Source organism: Pyrus communis, chromosome 7, assembly GCF_963583255.1.
Source record: "Pyrus communis chromosome 7, drPyrComm1.1, whole genome shotgun sequence".
In the NCBI taxonomy this organism is placed as follows: Eukaryota; Viridiplantae; Streptophyta; class Magnoliopsida; order Rosales; family Rosaceae; genus Pyrus; species Pyrus communis.
Genome location: NC_084809.1, coordinates 2,438,312 through 2,456,749, shown reverse-complemented (window position 1 = coordinate 2,456,749; position 18,438 = coordinate 2,438,312). Strand labels below are relative to the sequence as shown.

The 18,438-nt window shown below is 39.2% G+C and overlaps 3 protein-coding genes and 1 pseudogene across 6 annotated transcripts; 3 read left to right on the top strand and 1 right to left on the bottom strand.

Annotated features, from left to right (window-relative positions):
* The first annotated feature begins 1,335 nt into the window (after positions 1-1,335).
* On the top strand, positions 1,336-5,299 carry LOC137739147 (serine/threonine-protein kinase PBL34-like). The gene is made up of 6 exons (XM_068478657.1): positions 1,336-1,437; positions 2,774-3,111; positions 3,223-3,358; positions 4,040-4,176; positions 4,254-4,377; positions 4,511-5,299. Exons 1-6 carry the CDS (start codon positions 1,356-1,358, stop codon positions 5,029-5,031), a joined length of 1,338 nt encoding a protein of 445 aa, XP_068334758.1. The 5' UTR covers positions 1,336-1,355; the 3' UTR covers positions 5,032-5,299.
* Positions 5,300-5,546: 247 nt separating this feature from the next.
* Positions 5,547-8,488, bottom strand: LOC137739146 (uncharacterized). Of its 3 annotated transcripts, none has more exons than XM_068478653.1 (10): positions 8,345-8,488; positions 7,995-8,231; positions 7,642-7,808; positions 7,445-7,543; positions 7,283-7,351; positions 7,063-7,203; positions 6,866-6,955; positions 6,095-6,262; positions 5,907-5,985; positions 5,547-5,803 (listed from the first exon to the last, which is right to left on the bottom strand). In XM_068478653.1, the coding sequence occupies exons 1-10, from the start codon at positions 8,472-8,474 to the stop codon at positions 5,676-5,678; spliced, it is 1,308 nt and encodes a 435-aa protein (XP_068334754.1). In that variant the 5' UTR covers positions 8,475-8,488; the 3' UTR covers positions 5,547-5,675. The 3 variants fall into 3 exon arrangements, with proteins under 3 accessions (XP_068334754.1, XP_068334757.1, XP_068334755.1); XM_068478656.1 differs by having other exon boundaries at positions 7,995-8,212; positions 8,345-8,478; XM_068478654.1 differs by having other exon boundaries at positions 7,995-8,212; positions 8,301-8,440.
* Positions 8,489-9,115: 627 nt separating this feature from the next.
* Positions 9,116-11,215, top strand: LOC137739296 (uncharacterized; annotated as a pseudogene).
* Positions 11,216-13,958: 2,743 nt separating this feature from the next.
* On the top strand, positions 13,959-18,353 carry LOC137740098 (translation factor GUF1 homolog, mitochondrial-like). 2 transcript variants are annotated; one of them, XM_068479906.1, is made up of 12 exons: positions 13,959-14,365; positions 14,873-15,632; positions 15,772-15,928; positions 16,064-16,118; positions 16,401-16,468; positions 16,541-16,645; positions 16,743-16,814; positions 16,978-17,091; positions 17,356-17,496; positions 17,592-17,651; positions 17,737-17,946; positions 18,077-18,353. In XM_068479906.1, the coding sequence occupies exons 1-11, from the start codon at positions 14,027-14,029 to the stop codon at positions 17,900-17,902; spliced, it is 2,037 nt and encodes a 678-aa protein (XP_068336007.1). In that variant the 5' UTR covers positions 13,959-14,026; the 3' UTR covers positions 17,903-17,946; positions 18,077-18,353. The 2 variants fall into 2 exon arrangements, 1 of the variants encoding a protein (XP_068336007.1); XR_011069135.1 differs by lacking the exons at positions 17,592-17,651; positions 17,737-17,946; positions 18,077-18,353 and having other exon boundaries at positions 16,978-17,205.
* The last annotated feature ends 85 nt before the right edge of the window (positions 18,354-18,438 follow it).

Sequence of the window (18,438 nt, the reverse complement as noted above, 5' to 3'; positions counted from 1 at the left end):
AGAGATTGTGTCAACAAGTCTGTTAATTTTGTGTATGTAAACAACATTATTGTTAGCCTGTTTAAGTTACTCTAATTTACAATAAGAGAAATTTGAACTCAGTTAACATTGGCCTAATGCAAATTTGCAAAGAAAAACCCTTATCTCAACCAAAAGTGGTATTCACACACCCATTTTACCTCACTCGCACCTTGTTAATTTTTTAACATTAATCTTCTTCAGTCTATTCAACTCGATGATCGAAAATTGAGAACGGTATGTGGACAGCAGGATCCTATCTCAACAAGCAATAATAGGACAAATTAAGTCCCAATAACACCATAATTATGCAATCAAACGACATGTTGAGCAACTGCATGAGCTCCACATCATCATCAAAATTTGTAATTATCTTTTTAAATTTTCAAATTTATTTCGTTTTTAACCAAAGAACACATGAATTGTGGCAAACGAGCACTGGCATGGTAACGATTCAGAGTCACAAGTTGGAGGATGCCCGGCAACCGTTTTTTTTTTTTTTTTTGGGGGGCTCGCTCATTGCCTGTTGTTTTACACTTTCCCCTCCTCACTCTCTCTCTCTCTCTCAAAACGCCTCTCAAACATCCTCCTCAGTCCTCACCCTTGTCCTTCACTCCTTTTCATGCTTAACGCACGTTTACCTCCTCTCTCTTTCTCTGTCTCTCTCTCACCAAACCAAACCGCATTGTTCTTAGGTTTCTAGTTAGCTTAACCTCGACGCGATTTCGCAGTTGTTTTCGTTCTGTCACTGTGTCTCTATGTCTCTTTTTGTGTTAGTGAATGCGTGTTTTTTTTTCTGTTTTGCCGGGAGAGATGAAGTGATGATTTTCTAGTGCAAAATGTGTTCTTTCTCTTTGAACTCGTCGCCCTCTGAGATTCTGTTTCTGGGTTTTTTTGCTCGTTTTGAGTCCGGCATTCTCTTATGTTTTAGCTGCAAATTTTACTAGGTGGTCGTCGTTTTGGCTTGCATGTCGTTTTTCTTGCCAGGGTTTTGTCCGGTGGAGTGATTTGAAGCAAAAAAGCTCGATTTTTCAAGTTGGTTTCTGTGTTTTTTGGGTTTTTTTGAATTCAGGATTCTCATATCTGAAAAGGGTCCAATGCGTTTCCTAGAATTTTGATTTTTTTGGGCAGTTTTTCTCTTTTGAAGTTGTTCTTTCGGAGTTGTTCTCTGAATTCCATATTTGTTCGTCTTCAAAGGGGATTGAAAGGTTGGTTTCTTAATTTAGGGTTTTGACAGCATGGGATTGGGACGTGGTGCTTCTGTTGTATGTAAGAATGTCGGAAAATCAAAGGGAAAGAAAAAGAAAGATGATCAAGATGAAGTGACAGGATGTTGGATGAAGTTAAGGTTCATGGGGATGTGCATGTCTCCAAAGACCAAGCTGAATAGGCCTACAAGTGGAACTAGCTCACCAGCTGGTATAATTCAATTCATTCCTTAAAATTTCGTTTTTTGTTTTACGATGTTTTCCTTATACATTTTGTCTCAATTGTTGCGGTTTTACTTTCAGATTAGATTTTGATTGATTCCTTGACAATGTACTAGTGTGATCATGTTATTTAGCACGTCGGTGCGCCATTGCATATAGATATAGATGTTTGGTTTAAAATAGCTTATTAGGCTCATCAAATCTTCATTCGGTTCTGCGTTTGTTATTCTGGTTGGATAAATTGATTATTCTGTGATCGTATCTGTTAGTGCATTGTTTCTGGGTTTTGGTTTTATCCAGTGATAAGGTTTCCTTAGTTGGTAGTTTTGTTGCTTCTTAATCAAGAATGGCTAAGAACTTTTGAAAGTTCTACCATGAGGTGTTCTAATTAGAATTGTACTAATTCTACCGAACATTCCAACGTGCATAAGTATTTCCAGCATGTTTGATTTTGACTTTTAAGTATGTTCTGTTATCTAGATTCGACTTTGACTTGTGCTTTCTGGATGCTCCCAAACATAAGGATATAGGGCTAGATCATTCTTTTGTGGTTTTGGATAAATGCTGTGCACGTGTTTGATTCGCTCTGTTCTATATGAAATGTGGCTAGATTTTGTTGACTCGTGTCACTGAGTGCGTGATAAGAGGGATACGCAGGTAGAACCCTTTCATCGTTATGTATAAATTCTGTGCACGTGTTAATTTGGATGTGCGCTATGTGAAATGATTATGTTTCTGCATTTGGCGGAAGATTTTAGAGTTGTCTTGACCATTAATGCATCTCTAACGTGATGAGACGTGTCTCTCTGTATGTAAATTTTGTAACAGCAATGCTAGTGTCAATTACTCTCCACGTGCACGTGGGCAACTGACTGAAACAAAACTCTTTCATGAAAGTAACGTAGGTGTGACGCTGTGTTACCTGTATCTGTTTAACTGTTTAGCAAGCTTATCTTTAGTAGGGAGGGCTCTTATCATGGTCACCTATTCCTTCAAATAGCCTTGTCCAATTTTTTATGATCATCTAGAAGTTAATCTGTATGTAATTCCACATATCCTCAAAGTATGCTTCCCATAATAAAAAACAAAATTAGACAAGGCAAACATTTAACGGGATGCTCACATTGGCAGAGCATATTCTTATTACGCGTTCTGGTGCATAAAATACATTAACAAAGGTTGATAATTATGCGGACTTCTCTATCAATGCATCTACATATCCTAGTTGTGCCAAATTTAGAATCTGCGCCTGCTCTTTATATAAAGCTAAGCTGGTTGTGTTAAATTATACATGATGATTTGACATGGTGTCGTTTGTAAACCAGGGGAAAGTAAAGGTATAAATGACTCGATCAAAGACCAGCCAGCTGCTCCAGTTGCTTCGTCTTCATCCACCAGTAACACAGGAAGTACTGTGTCTACTCCCAAGGCAGCTGAGGAACTGAAAGTTGCTTCTCAGCTACGAAAATTCACCTTTGATGAGCTTAAGTCTGTAACAAGGAATTTTAGGCCTGTGAATCTTTTGGGCGAGGGTGGATTTGGTTGTGTATATAAAGGCTGGATTGACGAACATGGAACTACTCCAGTAAAACCTGGAGCTGGGCTTGCAGTTGCCGTAAAGACTCTGAACCATGAGGGACTTCAAGGTCATAAAGAATGGCTGGTATGGAGCCTCATTACCACTTTTTGTCCATTACCACTAATTAGAATTATGGCGTGTTTGTTATTCACTTTTGTGGATGAAAGATAACATTGTGTCTTTTCCGTGTTGTAGGCTGAAGTTAATTATCTTGGCAACCTACTTCATCCAAATTTAGTCAAGCTATATGGTTATTGCATTGAGGATGATCAAAGGTTACTTGTCTATGAGTTTATGCCTCGAGGAAGCTTGGAGAATCACCTCTTTAGAAGTATGTGCTCAAAACTATATCTCCTCGAAATTTGAATATGGTCTTTCCTTGTGACAAGTGATTAGACGTGTATTTTCTTTTGGCTCGAAGATTTATGCTCACCTTTTATGCTTGCGAGTGATTTGAACTATTGTGACTCGTACTGAATTTAACCTAGGATAGAGTTTAATGTGATGATGAAGGCCATAAGGATGATGATGGTTGTAGTTTTTGGTGACCAGTTTTCTATTAGTATTAGTGTTGACGTGTGGATACTGTTTTAGCACAGGTCCTAGAGTTTTTTTGCTTGTTAATAGTATGTTTGAAAGTGTTTCTCTTAGGAAAGAAAAGTTTCTATGTTTTAGATGCTATTCATATGCAAAATGTGATACGACAGTCTTAAATTCATGTTTGGAGGTTGTGGATTACGATTTATTTCCTGTTAATTTACATCTAAATAAAGAAAGGGGTTAAAACTTACCGAAGTTGGGTGCACTTCACAATTAAATACAGTGAGGTGGTAAGAAAGCTAGAGTTCAAATCACCACACCTCGAAAATTTTCCATGAGATGTTTCCTTAAAAAAGAAAAAAACGGAAGTAAAATGTGTATGAGAGTGTGCAGTACAAGTTCTGGTAGTTTGATTTGTCACGTGCTTCAGTAATAATTCCCCCCCCCCCCCCCCCCCCCCCCCCCATTTCAGGGACCTTGCCGCTCCCTTGGCCTATCCGGATGAAAATAGCTCTTGGTGCTGCACAGGGTCTTACCTTTCTTCATGAGGAAGCCAAAAGGCCAGTGATTTATCGAGATTTTAAAACATCTAATATACTGCTGGATGTGGTGCGTTATTGAGCTCAGGTTTGAATGTCATTGTTTTTACCTGGTACCTCTTCTTCTAATCAATGATTCTCTTCCAGGACTACACCGCTAAGCTTTCTGATTTTGGGCTCGCAAAAGATGCTCCAGAGGGAGACAAAACTCATGTCTCCACCCGAGTTATGGGCACTTACGGTTATGCAGCCCCTGAGTATGTAATGACAGGTTGGTATCATAAACTATATGAATCTCTTTTTTTGCCTTATTCTCAACAGTTCTGACTGCATCTCGTCATTTATGCTCTTCTGCTTTCATGGAATGTAAAGTAATTTATATAATGCAAGCTATCTTCTATTAGGACACCTCACTTCAAAAAGCGATGTCTATAGCTTCGGTGTGGTTTTGCTTGAAATGTTGGTTGGTAAAAGATCTATGGACAAAAACCGACCCAATGGGGAGCATAACTTGGTTGAGTGGGCACGCCCGCATCTGGGAGACAGGCAAAGGTTCTACCGTCTAATAGATCCTAGACTTGAAGGCCACTTCTCTATCAAAGGTGCTCAGAAGGCGTTTCATTTGGCTGCCCGTTGTCTTAGCCGTGACCCCAAGGCTAGACCTCTGATGAGTGAAGTCGTTGAAGTGCTGAAGCCTCTTCCTGACCTCAATGACATGGCCAGATCCTCATCTTACTACCAAGCCTTGCAAGCTCCTGGGTCTAATCCAAGTTCTCGAAATGGCGGTAGAGGGCTGGTCGGGGTTTCAAGGAACGGACAACCAACTAGAACCCGATCCATGCCAAATGGTCCGCATGCCTCACCATGTCACCTAAACTATCTTAACCGATCACCTAGACCTATTTCGCAATCTGCACAATCGTAAGATTGAGCTCCTCTTTGATTTCCATTTCGTTTCCTTGCGTCAGAAGTTATCGTTTAAGGGATATAACTGTGGGAAAAGAAAAGACCTCAGTTGTTGTATTGAGTTAAATGTCAATGTGTTCTTCGTAGAGTCGAGTTTATAGGGTTTTGCCATCAAGCTTAACTTGTATGGCTAGACATAGATATTGAGCATAGAAATTTACCAAAGGAACATTTAAACTAGCCAAAGAAACGAATCTTATAGGTGGTGGTTGTATGTCAAGTGTAAAGGGTTTCCTGTGTTTTCTTGTTTCTTCGTTAGTAACTGTCTTTATCGGTAATCTGCATCTGTGTTTCTCGTCGATTTATTTGTGTCATACGTGAACCGCCTGAGCAATTGCCAACCGTTGATGTGCATGAAACTGCCTGAAGTTTCGAAGCAGCAAACACATCCACTGCGGACAATTGTGTACGCGCACGTGATAAATTGTTCCTTGCATTTGCATTTGGATTAAATATTCTGCTGAACAAGAAACATGACTAAAGTAGTACACAAGCAATTTCACGGCCAAAAAAATGATCTAGTTATATCAGTTATGTCAGTTACAAATTTACATGGCTGTAAGAAATCTCGACAAATTTCATGTTCACATCATCTTCCATTTCTTATTTCTCCACAATGAATTCTTGAATTTCAATTCCTGTATGCCGAGCCCCGCCCTGTAATCTAACTAAAATTTCATCTCCAACTTTAAGCGAAGTCACAGGGATTGCAGTTTTCTGCAGTTCGCTTTCTGCAGCAAGTGTAAGTGAAGGTTCAGCAACTGTAAGATGAACGGAGAATAGGAAAAACAATATAATTCAACTTAATAAACCGGTTACGAGAGTGAGGAAGACCTTTGGAGGGACAAACCAAGGCAACTGTTTCCGCATTCTGTACAAGGATGCTGTAGAAAGTTTGATCATCCGAATCACTCTGAAGGCAAAAATATTACCAGTATCAACAATAAAGTTTATTAACCAGCAAAAGTACCCAACTCTAATTAAAAGATTAATCAAATTTTGTGAACGTAGCTGTTAAAGACCTTTGCCTCTACGAGGATTAGCGGTCTAGTCTCTATCTTTACACGCCCAACAATTGCTGTTCGTTGATGGCCTTTCTGATCAACCAGGATCACCTCTTTACCTGCTTTCAATTCTGAGAGGTAGCTCGTTTTTCCGCCTGGAACAGCAACATAAGCATGTACAGGTCCCTGCACATTTCACACATACATTTGGTTAAATAGGCAATGGAAAATAAATTTTTGAAGCCACCAAAAATGTAGCTCCAAAATAATCCAATAATTCTTGTGATAGGAAAGTTTATTTGTTCGTCCACGACTAAGCTGCACACATTATCAACTTTACTTGTAGAGTAATAATATTGTTTACGTATTCAGCCAAAACGAAGAGAAAGGTAAAACGGGACATAAAGAAATAATGTTAACATCCTTTTTCATTTTCATCTCGATTTTTCTAAATAACAAAAGCCTCATGGTACCAGATTATTTTCTATATGGGGAGAATATAGAAGGTAAGTGGAAATTGCGTGAAACTGAAAGGATTTATTCTCGGCTTCCATTATTGAAGTGAAAGTGAGCGGACTAGATTGATATGATATGGAATATAGTAAAGTTTTTACAATGATATCATTTTTAAATGAAAGCCCTATTACCCAAAATGATCCGGATAAGTAATGTAATGCAATCAATCTTCTGTAAATATGCTGTGTAGTGAACATGATGACTGTTGCAGCAGGCACCAATTTACATGATCACAGTTTATAAAATTTCCAGGAAACTCAAAACCAAACTCACCGCATTCACACGGAAAGGCCTGCTTGCAATGTAATTTGATTCCAAGCATTCCGAATGAACGAGGAATAATCCTCTGGCAAAGGAGCCAACCTTGAGGATATTAAAATTTTAGACTATAAGAACAATGACATCATAGATAACCAACTCATCTGAGTAAAGAGAGCAGCAAGATAATAGAAAGTAGAGTGACAGCATACAAGTAGTCCTTCCCCTGGCCTCATGAGACTACATAGATCAACACAAACTCGATCCCCCATTCCAGCTACTTGGACTCGAGTTACAACGGCTTTTGTCAAGTTCAACATGTTGCTCACTTCATCTCTTCTGTCAAAATAGTCCTGATAATAACAACCAATATAAGAAGAAAACAAAATGCTTTCCATAAGGCCAACAAGCCCTTAGCCAGTAACTAATTACCTTTAGGTCAAGAACAGCTTTTACTTCTTCAACTTTTAAGACAACTCCACCCAAACCATGCTCGAGGGCCTACAAACGCAAGATAATAAACACGAACAGTATTTAAGGATGCATAGAATCTAAGCGATAGTCCGAAGTTCAATTGAAAAGTTTGATATATACCTCAAAGAAGACTTGTGCTTCCAATGCGGTTTTCGAAACAGCAAACACTGTTTTCCCACTCCCTTGAAATGCAGCAACTATATTCTCTGCAGGTATGACCTAAGAAACAAAAACAAGGTAAAAAAAAACCCCGGGAAGGTTTAGAAACCGAAATAAAAAGCAACAAACTACATTTTCGTGATCAATAAACAACATACCTGCCAATCTAGCAAATCAACAACTACATTTTCGCCGAGCGCTTTATCGGGTTGAAGCAGCTCCAACTCCTTGGGGTTGGCGACCTCAAGCATTGTGGCAACTCTTCTGTTCTCACCATCGAAAATCGCTCCCTCTTCGACAAAGAGAGTATCTATCAATGCAATTGCTGCTCACATTCCACACCCAAATCATCAAAAGTGAGAAAGAAAAAAAAAAACAAATTCTAAGGTGAAATTATATGGAATTCCACAAGAATCCCCAAATGGGCAACCCTAAAATTGTAAAGTTTTCCCCCTTTATCTTCAATTAATTACAGCAAAACCCAAAACTTGAAAAGTTTGAATGAGCTTACAGGACCACTCATCGGCAAGTTCACGGCTTTGAGAGGGGAAGACGAAGGTGTTCCAGCCTCTCTCGACGGCGGCCGTCATGACCTGCTTGCTCTCCGTCCACACCCACACCCTCTTCGACTCGCCGTACGTCCCCGAAGACGACGTCGTGGAAGACCCAATAGCGGTGGCGGAGGAAGAGTTCTGGGAAACCATTGAGTGTCTGTGCGACGAAATCAATCTGCAAATGTTCCATTTATCTGCAAACATTAATCAGCAAACAAAATATATAATAAAAATTTATAATTAAATTGACTGAAAATATTCACTTTCAGATATTTTGGTGGCATGGGAAGCGAGGATGCACAGCAACCTGCGGTGGGAGTCAAGGAGCAGATTCTGGCCAAGGAAGCAGCATGCAGCACACCAGCAGCCATCTTTCTTTTTCGTCTATGGAGTCTTGGAGATATAATCCGGTGCGCGCCAAGGACCTCAACTGCCATCGTTTTAACGGCGGTTTTGTATCGACAGGAAATCACAACAAACCGACGTTTTCAAACTTCTAATAACGACCCGAATTGGACCGGAAAGTTGAGGGTCGACCCAGAACGAGTCACGGTTCAGCTAATGGCTCGTGAAAACAAGCCCATCCGTTGATCAAACTTTGGAGCAATGGAGTTTAACAAAAGAAAAAAAAAAACAAAAAAAACTTTGGAGCAATTTTTCATGTACTGGAAATACAGTCTCTTACATTGTATATTAAGCGTTATAATACAAATAGATAGATACTTAAAAGAAAAATAATTTTCAACCACTTGCATGATTATACTTAATGTAACAGGTTGTCTTCTCGACACACTAAAAATTTTCTCTAAATTTTGAGGATAGGGGTTGTTTTAAGAGGCTTTAATAAGCCGTCCTTTGCACAATCATAAGTTTGAGGACATGTTTACTTACCTGAAATGAGAAAAAGTCTTTTCATCCTTGATTCTTAGCGTGTTTACTAATACATGAGTAATTCGACTTTTTCTGCGTTTACTCCAACCGATAAGGCTTGTAAGACTTTTTAGGAGTCACAATTGTGGACGGGAAATTAGGGTGATTGACAGAATCCGGAAACCCTTGTCTCCAAACATAACGCTGCATGCGGTTCATACACAAAGCCTCCTTTCCCCTTCACATCCTTGAGAAAGTTTCTCGTGTAGAACTGCAAACCGGGTGCATTCGTCGACAGCTCTAAAACCCACCCGGACTTCTTGTCGTGCACCACCACGGCGGGCTTCGGTTTGTTGCCTGCGCTGCTGTTGAGGCAGTTGTTGATCCTGCTTTCCACAGCATCAGGCTTGAGGAAGTCGTACGGGGTTCCATTTACGGAAGCTATTTTGCCGGTGGGAATGAGGTGGCTAAGTTGTTAGACATTAGTTAAAACAACTATGTCATCACTCTAGCATTGCTGTCATGGAAAAATACAATGTTATGAATATATTAAAGAAGAAGAAAAATAAAGATACAATAAGTTAGAGGGGACATGAAGCCAAACTCTAATAAGAAGTAGAAAGCTATTAAAAACAAATAACAATTAAGAAAACTCCTAAGAGAAACGAAAATCGGGAAGCCACGAATAATTTAGTGATATTTTTTTTTTTCACTTGTAAATAAAATATCGTAGGTTCAAATTGAAACTAATTTATTCATCCACCTCTTAGTGTGTGTGTGTGTGTATCCTTGTATAAAAAATTAATAATTGCACATATTAATCTAGTGCAATTGTTATAGGAACATCTGCATTGGAACAACATCACTAGCAGAAAGGTCTAGCCCTGAGGAATGTTGTACCTTCCGCGGCAGCCTTGCGAAATTAGATGTAAAATCCGGTGCCGTGTTATGGCAGACCTTCATGCTGTCCGATAACCATGGAGAGCTAGGACAGTATGCCGGGGCAGCTATATGGGGGAGCAGTCCGTCCATTGACGTCCATAGAAAACACGTGTATATTGCTACCGGAAATGTCTACTCAGTTCCTGAACATGTAAGCCAATGCCAAGAAAATCAGAATAATTCAACTATGCCCCCTCATCTAAATGTGTGTGCCGAGCCGGAAAATCATGGCAACTCAATTCTAGCCCTTGATTTGGACAGCGGCGATATCAAGTGGTACCGTCAGCTCGGTGGCTACGATGTATGGTTTCTTGCTTTTTTCTTAAACGTTTCAACTTGCCCTACTGGACCAAACGTGGATGCTGACTTTGGAGAAGCACCAATGATGCTCAGAACTCGTGTCAATGGAACCAATAGAGATATAGTTGTTGCCGTTCAGAAAGGTGGGTTTGCTTGGGCTCTAGATCGGAATAATGGCAGCCTTTTGTGGTCAACGGTAAGTTGATTTGGACTCACTCAACAGTCTCTCATGCATGAAAACCACCACAACTTACATAGAAAAAGATTGTTTGGTATAAGGTATCAATTTGCAATATACCTACTTTACACGTTGTTCTTTTTTTTTTGTTTTTTTTTAGGGAAACGTAGACGGTATGATGAAAATTTTATTGATAACGAAAAAATAAGTTACATCTAGCCAGGGGGACAAACCTTACCTCTAAAAAACTAGAGACAATAAAAAGGAATACATAAAAAAGAAGGAGGGACATAAACCTTACTCTTTTAGAAATAAAAAACGAGAATGAAATAAAGAAACAATAGATTAGTACTCGATTCAAATCAATCACTACATGAATGCCACGTACACATGTGTGTCATCTGTAAATTATATCTATGTGCTGTGTCGGAGGCTGGGCCTGGTAGCATTCAAGGAGGAGGAACTTGGGGAGCAGCTACTGACAAGAAAATGGTGTACACCAACATCGGTAACGCTGATGGTAAAAACTTTACTCTGAAACCATCAAATAACATAACATCATTGGTGGCGGATGGGTAGCAATGAATCCTCACGGTGAAAAAATCATATGGTCAACTGCCAGCCCTACTGGTGCAGCTTCACCTAGCCCAGTCCGTGTCGCCAACGGCGTTCTATTTGCTGGATCTCCAAATCCACAAGGCTCTATATACGCAATGGACACGGAGTGGAAAAATCCTGTGGTCTTATGACACCGGAGCAACCGTGTATGGTGGCATGTCAATAAGCAATGGATGCATTTATGTCGGAAGTGGGTATAAAGTTAATCTCGGATTTATAAATCCAACGTTTACTGCCGGGACCTCACTTTTCGCCTTCTGTGTCAAATGATCGAACCCTTTCATTGAAGAATGTTAATTCATAATGCATCTTTGTAGTCCATGGAATAAGAAAGCATCACTTGTATGATATTTGATGTTAACCCATGAAGGGAAATGTACCAAGTAAACTTTAATTTGAAGAGTAAGAGTAACACAGATAAGACTATATAGTAAGGTTTTATATCCCACACTTAAATTTCTTTTTATTCAATCTTATACATGCATCTAAGCTATTCGAATCCTCCCGGTACTTGCATGCTATCAGTCAGGAATACTTAGGCTTAGAGGGTGGTCCCCCTTTCTTGCGTAAAAGCGATCGGAATTCGAACACGCGTTTTACTAAGAAGGATTAAACCATGAGAGCGAATCTACAGGGCTATCACCTTCTCTGGCCAGATCTTCCAACCTTTTCACAATTACAGTAAAGGCTTATTAATGAAATAAAAACAACTTCCCCCATCTAGAGAAGCACAGCTTAGTTGTGAAATAAAAACAACTTCCCCCTTCTAGAGAAGCACTTAGTAGAACATATGAAGGTTTCTTTGCTGATTTTGTATTGGGGTTCTTAGATTTAAGTCCAAAAAATGCACATTTCTTGTTTTTTGAGGGCAAAGACTTCCCGCTTAAGCCAGTAACAATAAATATTAATCTAATAATCCAGTTCACGTTTTACTTTTTCAACATACCAGAATAGTACCATACAGACTGATTCAACTTAATTTTTAATCATGATGCCGACCAATACGTGCACAGTTTTGCAGTAAAATCGTCCAAATCAAGGGATATAGTTACGGTTATATACATCAATCAATAAAAAAAATGATATATATTGAAGACCAAACACCATCCACATCTCTTACTAATTTATATTGGAAGTCTCGGAATATATCTAATTATCAAGGCAGAAAACTAGATAAGCCAAAATTTCTTGCCTAATTAGTTTGTTTTGGAATATATTATATATTGTAGGGAAGCGGAGAAGGTGCAGCACATGGAGAGAAAGAAAAAAAAAAGGGCAAAGAAAGTTTTGTGATAATATTCCTCGTGCCTTTATTTATATATGTTGTAGGGCCATTTTAGTGTGGGAAAATGAGAGAGAGAGAGAGAGAGAGAATAGTGGGTTGAGAAATCTATGTCATAATATTCCTCATGCCTTGTGTCTTCATTTATACTAGTAAGAAAAAGAAATTTTTTCTCTCCAAGTACTACAAACACTAATAGGAGATCTTCTAGATGTTATAGAATTTCTAATCTACTTAGAATTTACACAATTACATTCATAATTAATATAAACTGAAACAATGTAGATATATATACAGATATACATGATGAATCTAGCCACTTAGTTCGACTTGATAAACGAGACATGTGTTAACCCATTATCTCAATACGTCGTGTCATATCATCCTATAAGTTAATGGGTTCTAAATTCAAACACAAACCTGACTCAGTTTTTTTTGTTTTTTTAGAGAAACCCGACAGTACGAGCGAAATTTTATTGAATTAGAGAGAAGTTACACTTAGTCAGAGGGTATAAACCTTACCCCTCATAATACAAGAAGAAATAATAAAGTGCAAAATAAAAGACTATTGTGCCACTTGTTAAGAACTCAACTATTGTGTCACTCGTTAAGAAACAATACAAATACAAATACGTTCTTCTGTTGGCAACTTGGCATCCGAGTTTTTTATTAGTTTCCTGACAATGTTTTAATCCTTTCAACACAACATTAATTTTTGTTTTAATCCTCATCACATGTACTTTGCTGGAAATAATGTAATGTAATCAATAATATTTAAGTCACAAAGTGTTGTATTAATACTGTAATTTTATGGCACCAAATTTCAAATTGTAGGGGTTGCTATGTTGGAACATCATCACTAGAAGAAGGACTCACAATTGAACAATTTTGCACGTTTCGTGGGACCGTATCGAAATTAGACGTCCGAACAGGCAAAATCCTGTGAGAGACCTTCATGCTGCTTGACAATTTCGGCAAGTTTAACGAGTATGCAGGAGCAGCAATATGTGGAAGCAGCCCTTCCATTGATGTCCCTCGGAACCTTGTCTTCATCGCCACATCAAACCCGTACTCAGCTCCTCCGCGGATAACTGAATGCCAGGAGAAGGAAAACAATCAGACAGTGCCTTCTCATCCGGAGGCCTATATTCAAATATTACGAAGAACTATATTCAAATTTGAGTGCAATAGAATGAATATATTGCTCTAACAAGCATGAAAAACTATATTCGAGCTTGAGTGTAAGAGAACGAAGATATTGCCCTAACTAACTGACCTAATCCACACATAGTAATTATGTTGGTCAAATGACTCAAATTTCTTCAAATTTGAAACCAAAGACCTGTGGCTTGAAGAAACTAATTAGGGCTCCCTTCAAAACTTACCAGACTGCGTAAGAAAGAGAGCAGCTTTTATCCACTTTCCTAGAGATCTTCGCTTACAATCGACCTTGGCTAAGATAAGTGATTTTCGCACTTTCATTTTATCTTCATCTAAGTCTTCTCATTATTTGTTAGCCGCCAAAATTAAGGGAAACTAAAAAACTGAGTGTGTGAAAATCACTACCGCCAAAACATAACATGTATAGAGGCCAAGTGAAAATAAATTAAGTTGGGTCTGGTTACACCAGCCCAGTTAACCCAATTGAACCTAACTGGCCCAACCCACTCAATCCCACCCAAAACGGCGTCGTTCTGCTATTAACACATTCGCCAACCGAAATTTCAGAATTTTACCTCCGCCGCAGAGGGCACTCGTCGTCTCTGCCCCTCCTCCATAGAGCTCCTTAAACCCCCCAAATGGGTTGTCTCAGAAGAGCTTCCAAAACCATGAAGCCCTCCAAGTACTTCTCTTTGCTGCAGAACAACTCGCTCTCTAGCATTTCCAGACGCAACCCACTTCGAAACGACTTCGATTACTGCCGTTTCGGGCTGAGCCATGCGTTTTGCTCCTACTCACGCCAAAACAGCAAAGAGAACGCCGTAGATTTGAGCCAGTATCCGACGGAGAGGATTCGGAACTTCTCGATAATCGCGCATGTCGATCACGGCAAGTCTACTCTTGCCGACAGGCTTCTGGAGCTCACTGGGACTATCAAGAGAGGCCATGGCCAGCCTCAGTACCTCGACAAATTGCAGGTGTAATACCAATCTTTTTAGAGAGAGAGAGAGAGAGAGAGAGAGTCTGTGTGTGTGTCAGGAGAGAGAAAATGAGAGATGGGTTTCCTTTGGAATGTTGTTTGGTATATTGGATTGGCTTTTTTGGCTCAATGAGCATGATAATTTGGTTTGCTAGCAATTTTTATGCTTAAAGTTCAACTTTTTGGTTGCATCTGGAGCTCTTGCATTCTTTTCATAGTTCAGTAATGAGAACTTGAGAGAGAGAGAGAGAGAGAGAGAGAGAGAGAGAGAGAGAGAGAGAATTGGGTATTCTTTGGTGTATTTTCTGCTTCTATGAACCTATGAACATGTTAGCTGTGTTTGCTTGCATTTGAAGCTCTTCTCATACTTTTCGTAGTTCGGGAACGAGGTGCATTTACAATTAATTTTGGTTTGTATCTCAGCTTGTCGATTTTTGTTTTGGAATATTGTTTATATTGTTGGTTCTAGTTTATGTGCCAGTCATTTTGATTTGGGGTTTATTAGGTGGAGAGAGAAAGGGGAATTACTGTTAAAGCGCAGACAGCTACCATGTTCTACAACTACAAGCAGAGTCTTAACAGTGCGAGAGACAACAATGGTGTCCAAAAAGAACAAAGCTTTTTATTGAATCTGATTGACACGCCTGGTCATGTGGATTTTAGCTATGAAGTTTCAAGATCTCTAGCTGCTTGCCAAGGTGCCCTTTTGGTTGTTGATGCTGCACAGGGTGTTCAAGCACAAACTGTTGCAAACTTCTATCTTGCCTTTGAATCCAACCTGACAATAATACCCGTTATTAACAAGATTGACCAGCCAACTGCTGATCCTGATCGTGTTAAAGCTCAACTAAAATCAATGTTTGATCTTGACGCCAGTGATGCTCTTTTAACATCAGCCAAAACAGGCCAGGGTCTTGAGCATGTCCTTCCTGCAGTCATAGAACGCATTCCACCGCCTCCTGGGAAGAGTGGTTCACCCTTACGTATGCTTTTACTGGATTCATACTACGATGAATATAAAGGAGTTATATGCCATGTTGCAGTTGTTGATGGCATGCTGCGCAAGGGGGACAAAATTTTATCTGCTGCAACTGGCCAAGGTTATGAAATTTTGGATGTCGGGTTCATGCATCCTGAGCTAACTCCTACTGGAGTTCTTCATACTGGACAAGTAGGGTATGTTGTTACTGGTATGCGCTCGACCAAAGAGGCGCGAATTGGAGACACACTTTATCATAATCGAACGACTGTTGAGCCCCTTCCAGGTATATGCATCGCGTTCTTTTTCTTCACCAGTAGGTAGTTTTATTTCCCAAATCTCCTTTAACGGAAGTAATAGAAGCTCCAAAAGGAATGTCAAAACCTAGCTCACTTTTATTGTCACTGATAGTGATCAACCTGTAGGGTTCAAGGCTGCAAAACATATGGTATTCTCTGGTCTTTACCCTGCTGATGGATCTGATTTTGAAGCACTCAACCATGCAATTGAGAGACTGACCTGCAATGATGCCAGTGTAGCTGTTGTCAAGGAGAGTAGCACGGCACTAGGTATGGGTTTTAGGTATGGCATTTACTACTAATAGCTCTTCTTTTTAACTTCAAAATAAAGGATTTGGCTTCTACCTCAGGTCCATGCTTTATATTCAATAAGCTTCATATGAAGTGGACATGTTATGCTTACTGTGTCCAACTACAGGTGTGGTTTCTTAGGATTACTCCACATGGATGTTTTTCACCAACGGCTTGAACAGGTAATGGTTGCAGTTTCTGGGATATGTTAAAAGAATTTTTTCTTAATCGAGGTATTAGTTTCTGTGCGAGAACAAAAGAAATGTTTTCTCCCCTTTATTTGTGAGAAAAAAGAAAACTTTAAGATACTTTTCTTAATCAGAATGGGAAAATATATTTTTTTATCAGAAAAATTTTGTTTAGAAAAAAGGAATCATCATTAAGAACTTTGTGGTTTGCTTGTTTCACAATTTTCTTGTAGTGATTGACAAAATAAGAATTCATGTCTCTTTTATGGATAATAGGAGCATGGAGCTCATGTTATTTCTACCATTCCAACTGTTCCTTACATTTTTGAGTATTCTGATGGAAGGTATGTATTTAGTGTTATTCTTGTAAGATTGTCGTCTTGTATGGTTTTTAAATAGTGTTGATTCTGGTCTAGCAAACTTGAAGTTCAGAATCCTGCCACATTGCCCTCGAACCCCAAGCAACGAGTAACAGCTTGTTGGGAACCCACAGTTCTAGCTACCATCATTATTCCTAGTGAGTAAGCTCTCGGGCACCCTTAGCATGTTTTTTCCCCCTCTCAGCACTGAGGCATTTATTCATCCATACTCCAGAAGTAATTTGTTCTTCAATTGAAGGTATGTGGGGCCTGTCATCACCCTTTGCTCTGAGCGGAGAGGGGAGCAGTTGGAGTATTCATTCATAGACAGGTAATTCTTCAATAATCATTGGCCCTTTGTTTTGGATGGGTTTCACCTTCATCACGTTTACTTTGCCACTCATATTTTGTTAAAGTGGATTAGTGTTTCACAAATGATATTGTGAATTCATCTTTAATTGAGATGTTGATTCTGTGTAGTTTGATGCATGCAGTCTACGAGTCTTTATGAAATATCGCTTGCCTCTGAGGGAAATTGTTGTCGACTTTTACAATGAATTGAAGAGTATTACATCAGGATATGCATCATTTGATTATGAGGATGCAGAGTAAGTTTCAGCCCACGCCTCTCTTTCTCTATGTGGTTGATCCTCCTAGTGTAAAAGCTTGGTAGGATCAAGTCCTGCTCTTGATGATTTAAACTCAAGGAAGAAACCACAGTGGTATTGCATTATATTGTTGTAATTTATTTTAAGCCTTATGCTTGACTGCCTTTGTTTAATTCATGACTCATTAGATGTAATAGACAAGTGACGACTGTTGTTTTTTATTTGTGATGTCCTGATGCAAATTTTTCGTTGAATGTAATATAGATACCAACAATCTGATATGGTCAAACTTGACATCCTTTTGAATGGACAACCGGTTGATGCAATGGCAACAATAGTTCATAACTTGAAGGCGCAACGCGTTGGTCGAGAACTGGTGGAGAAGTTGAAGAAACACATAGACAGGTCTGTTTATCTATAGGCTATACTAAATGGTAAATTCTGAATATTTTTTTTTTTCGATTCTTTCTTAAGCAACTCAAAGTTTTGATTTGGAGCAGGCAAATGTTTGAGATAATAGTACAAGCCGCAATTGGCTCAAAGATTATTGCAAGAGAGACGTAAGTACTTGTTAAATTTTTTGTTTGCCATGTTATAGCTCTTGAAACATTTACCGTTCACCTAAACTTCTATGTGTGTTTTTAGGATATCTGCCATGAGGAAAAATGTTCTGGCCAAGTGTTATGGTGGAGATGTCACTCGAAAGAAGAAGCTGTTAGAAAAGCAAAAGGAAGGAAAGAAACGAATGAAGCGTGTCGGTTCTGTTGATATACCTCAGGAGGCATTTCATGATCTGCTGAAGAGTTCATAGAAAGAAATCCAAAATAATAGCGTATGTCTGTGACCGCCAAATTGGTGATTACCGTTTCTCCTTTCATGCTCCACGAGCATTATAAGATTTTGGTGTTTTACGTGACTAACATATTGTAGCAGTGGCACTTCAGCAGCTCAGCAGCTAATCCACTCCTTGTTTTATGGTCGTCAGATGAAAGATTGTTTTGCTAATCTCCACGGTGAGGAAATAACTAGGGAACAGGGCCATCCCATGATTTATGAAAGGTCAATGTGGAGGAAATATCACTTGTGCGGTCGTCAATGATAGCTTTGTCCTCGTTACGGTTCACGCAGAACTGAATTGTAATACGTTAATGTTATAGCTGCTGATAAAATAACAACACTTTGTGGTTATTTGGTGGGAATTGAAAGCTTGTATTGGAAAAGAACCCTCTTTGGAATGGAAATTTCTGAATTTTCGAAGTTCAGTTCTGATCTTGCGATGTATGCATAATATGCCTTTTATTCCAGAGATTGTGAGCCGTTATTTGCGCTCTGTAATCCTACGCCTGC

Coding starts and splice junctions, on each gene's coding strand:
- LOC137739147 (XM_068478657.1), top strand. CDS start 1,356: ATGAAGTTAAGGTTCATGGGGATGTGCATGTCTCCAAAGACCAAGCTG. Junction 4,177..4,253: donor CTAATATACTGCTGGATGTG/GTGCGTTATTGA, acceptor ATTCTCTTCCAG/GACTACACCGCTAAGCTTTC. Junction 4,378..4,510: donor CCCTGAGTATGTAATGACAG/GTTGGTATCATA, acceptor ATCTTCTATTAG/GACACCTCACTTCAAAAAGC.
- LOC137739146 (XM_068478653.1), bottom strand. CDS start 8,474: ATGGCAGTTGAGGTCCTTGGCGCGCACCGGATTATATCTCCAAGACTC. Junction 7,809..7,994: donor ACTTGCCGATGAGTGGTCCT/GTAAGCTCATTC, acceptor GAATGTGAGCAG/CAATTGCATTGATAGATACT. Junction 7,204..7,282: donor AAGCTGTTCTTGACCTAAAG/GTAATTAGTTAC, acceptor TGTTATTATCAG/GACTATTTTGACAGAAGAGA.
- LOC137740098 (XM_068479906.1), top strand. CDS start 14,027: ATGGGTTGTCTCAGAAGAGCTTCCAAAACCATGAAGCCCTCCAAGTAC. Junction 15,633..15,771: donor GACTGTTGAGCCCCTTCCAG/GTATATGCATCG, acceptor ATCAACCTGTAG/GGTTCAAGGCTGCAAAACAT. Junction 16,119..16,400: donor TTCACCAACGGCTTGAACAG/GTAATGGTTGCA, acceptor TATGGATAATAG/GAGCATGGAGCTCATGTTAT.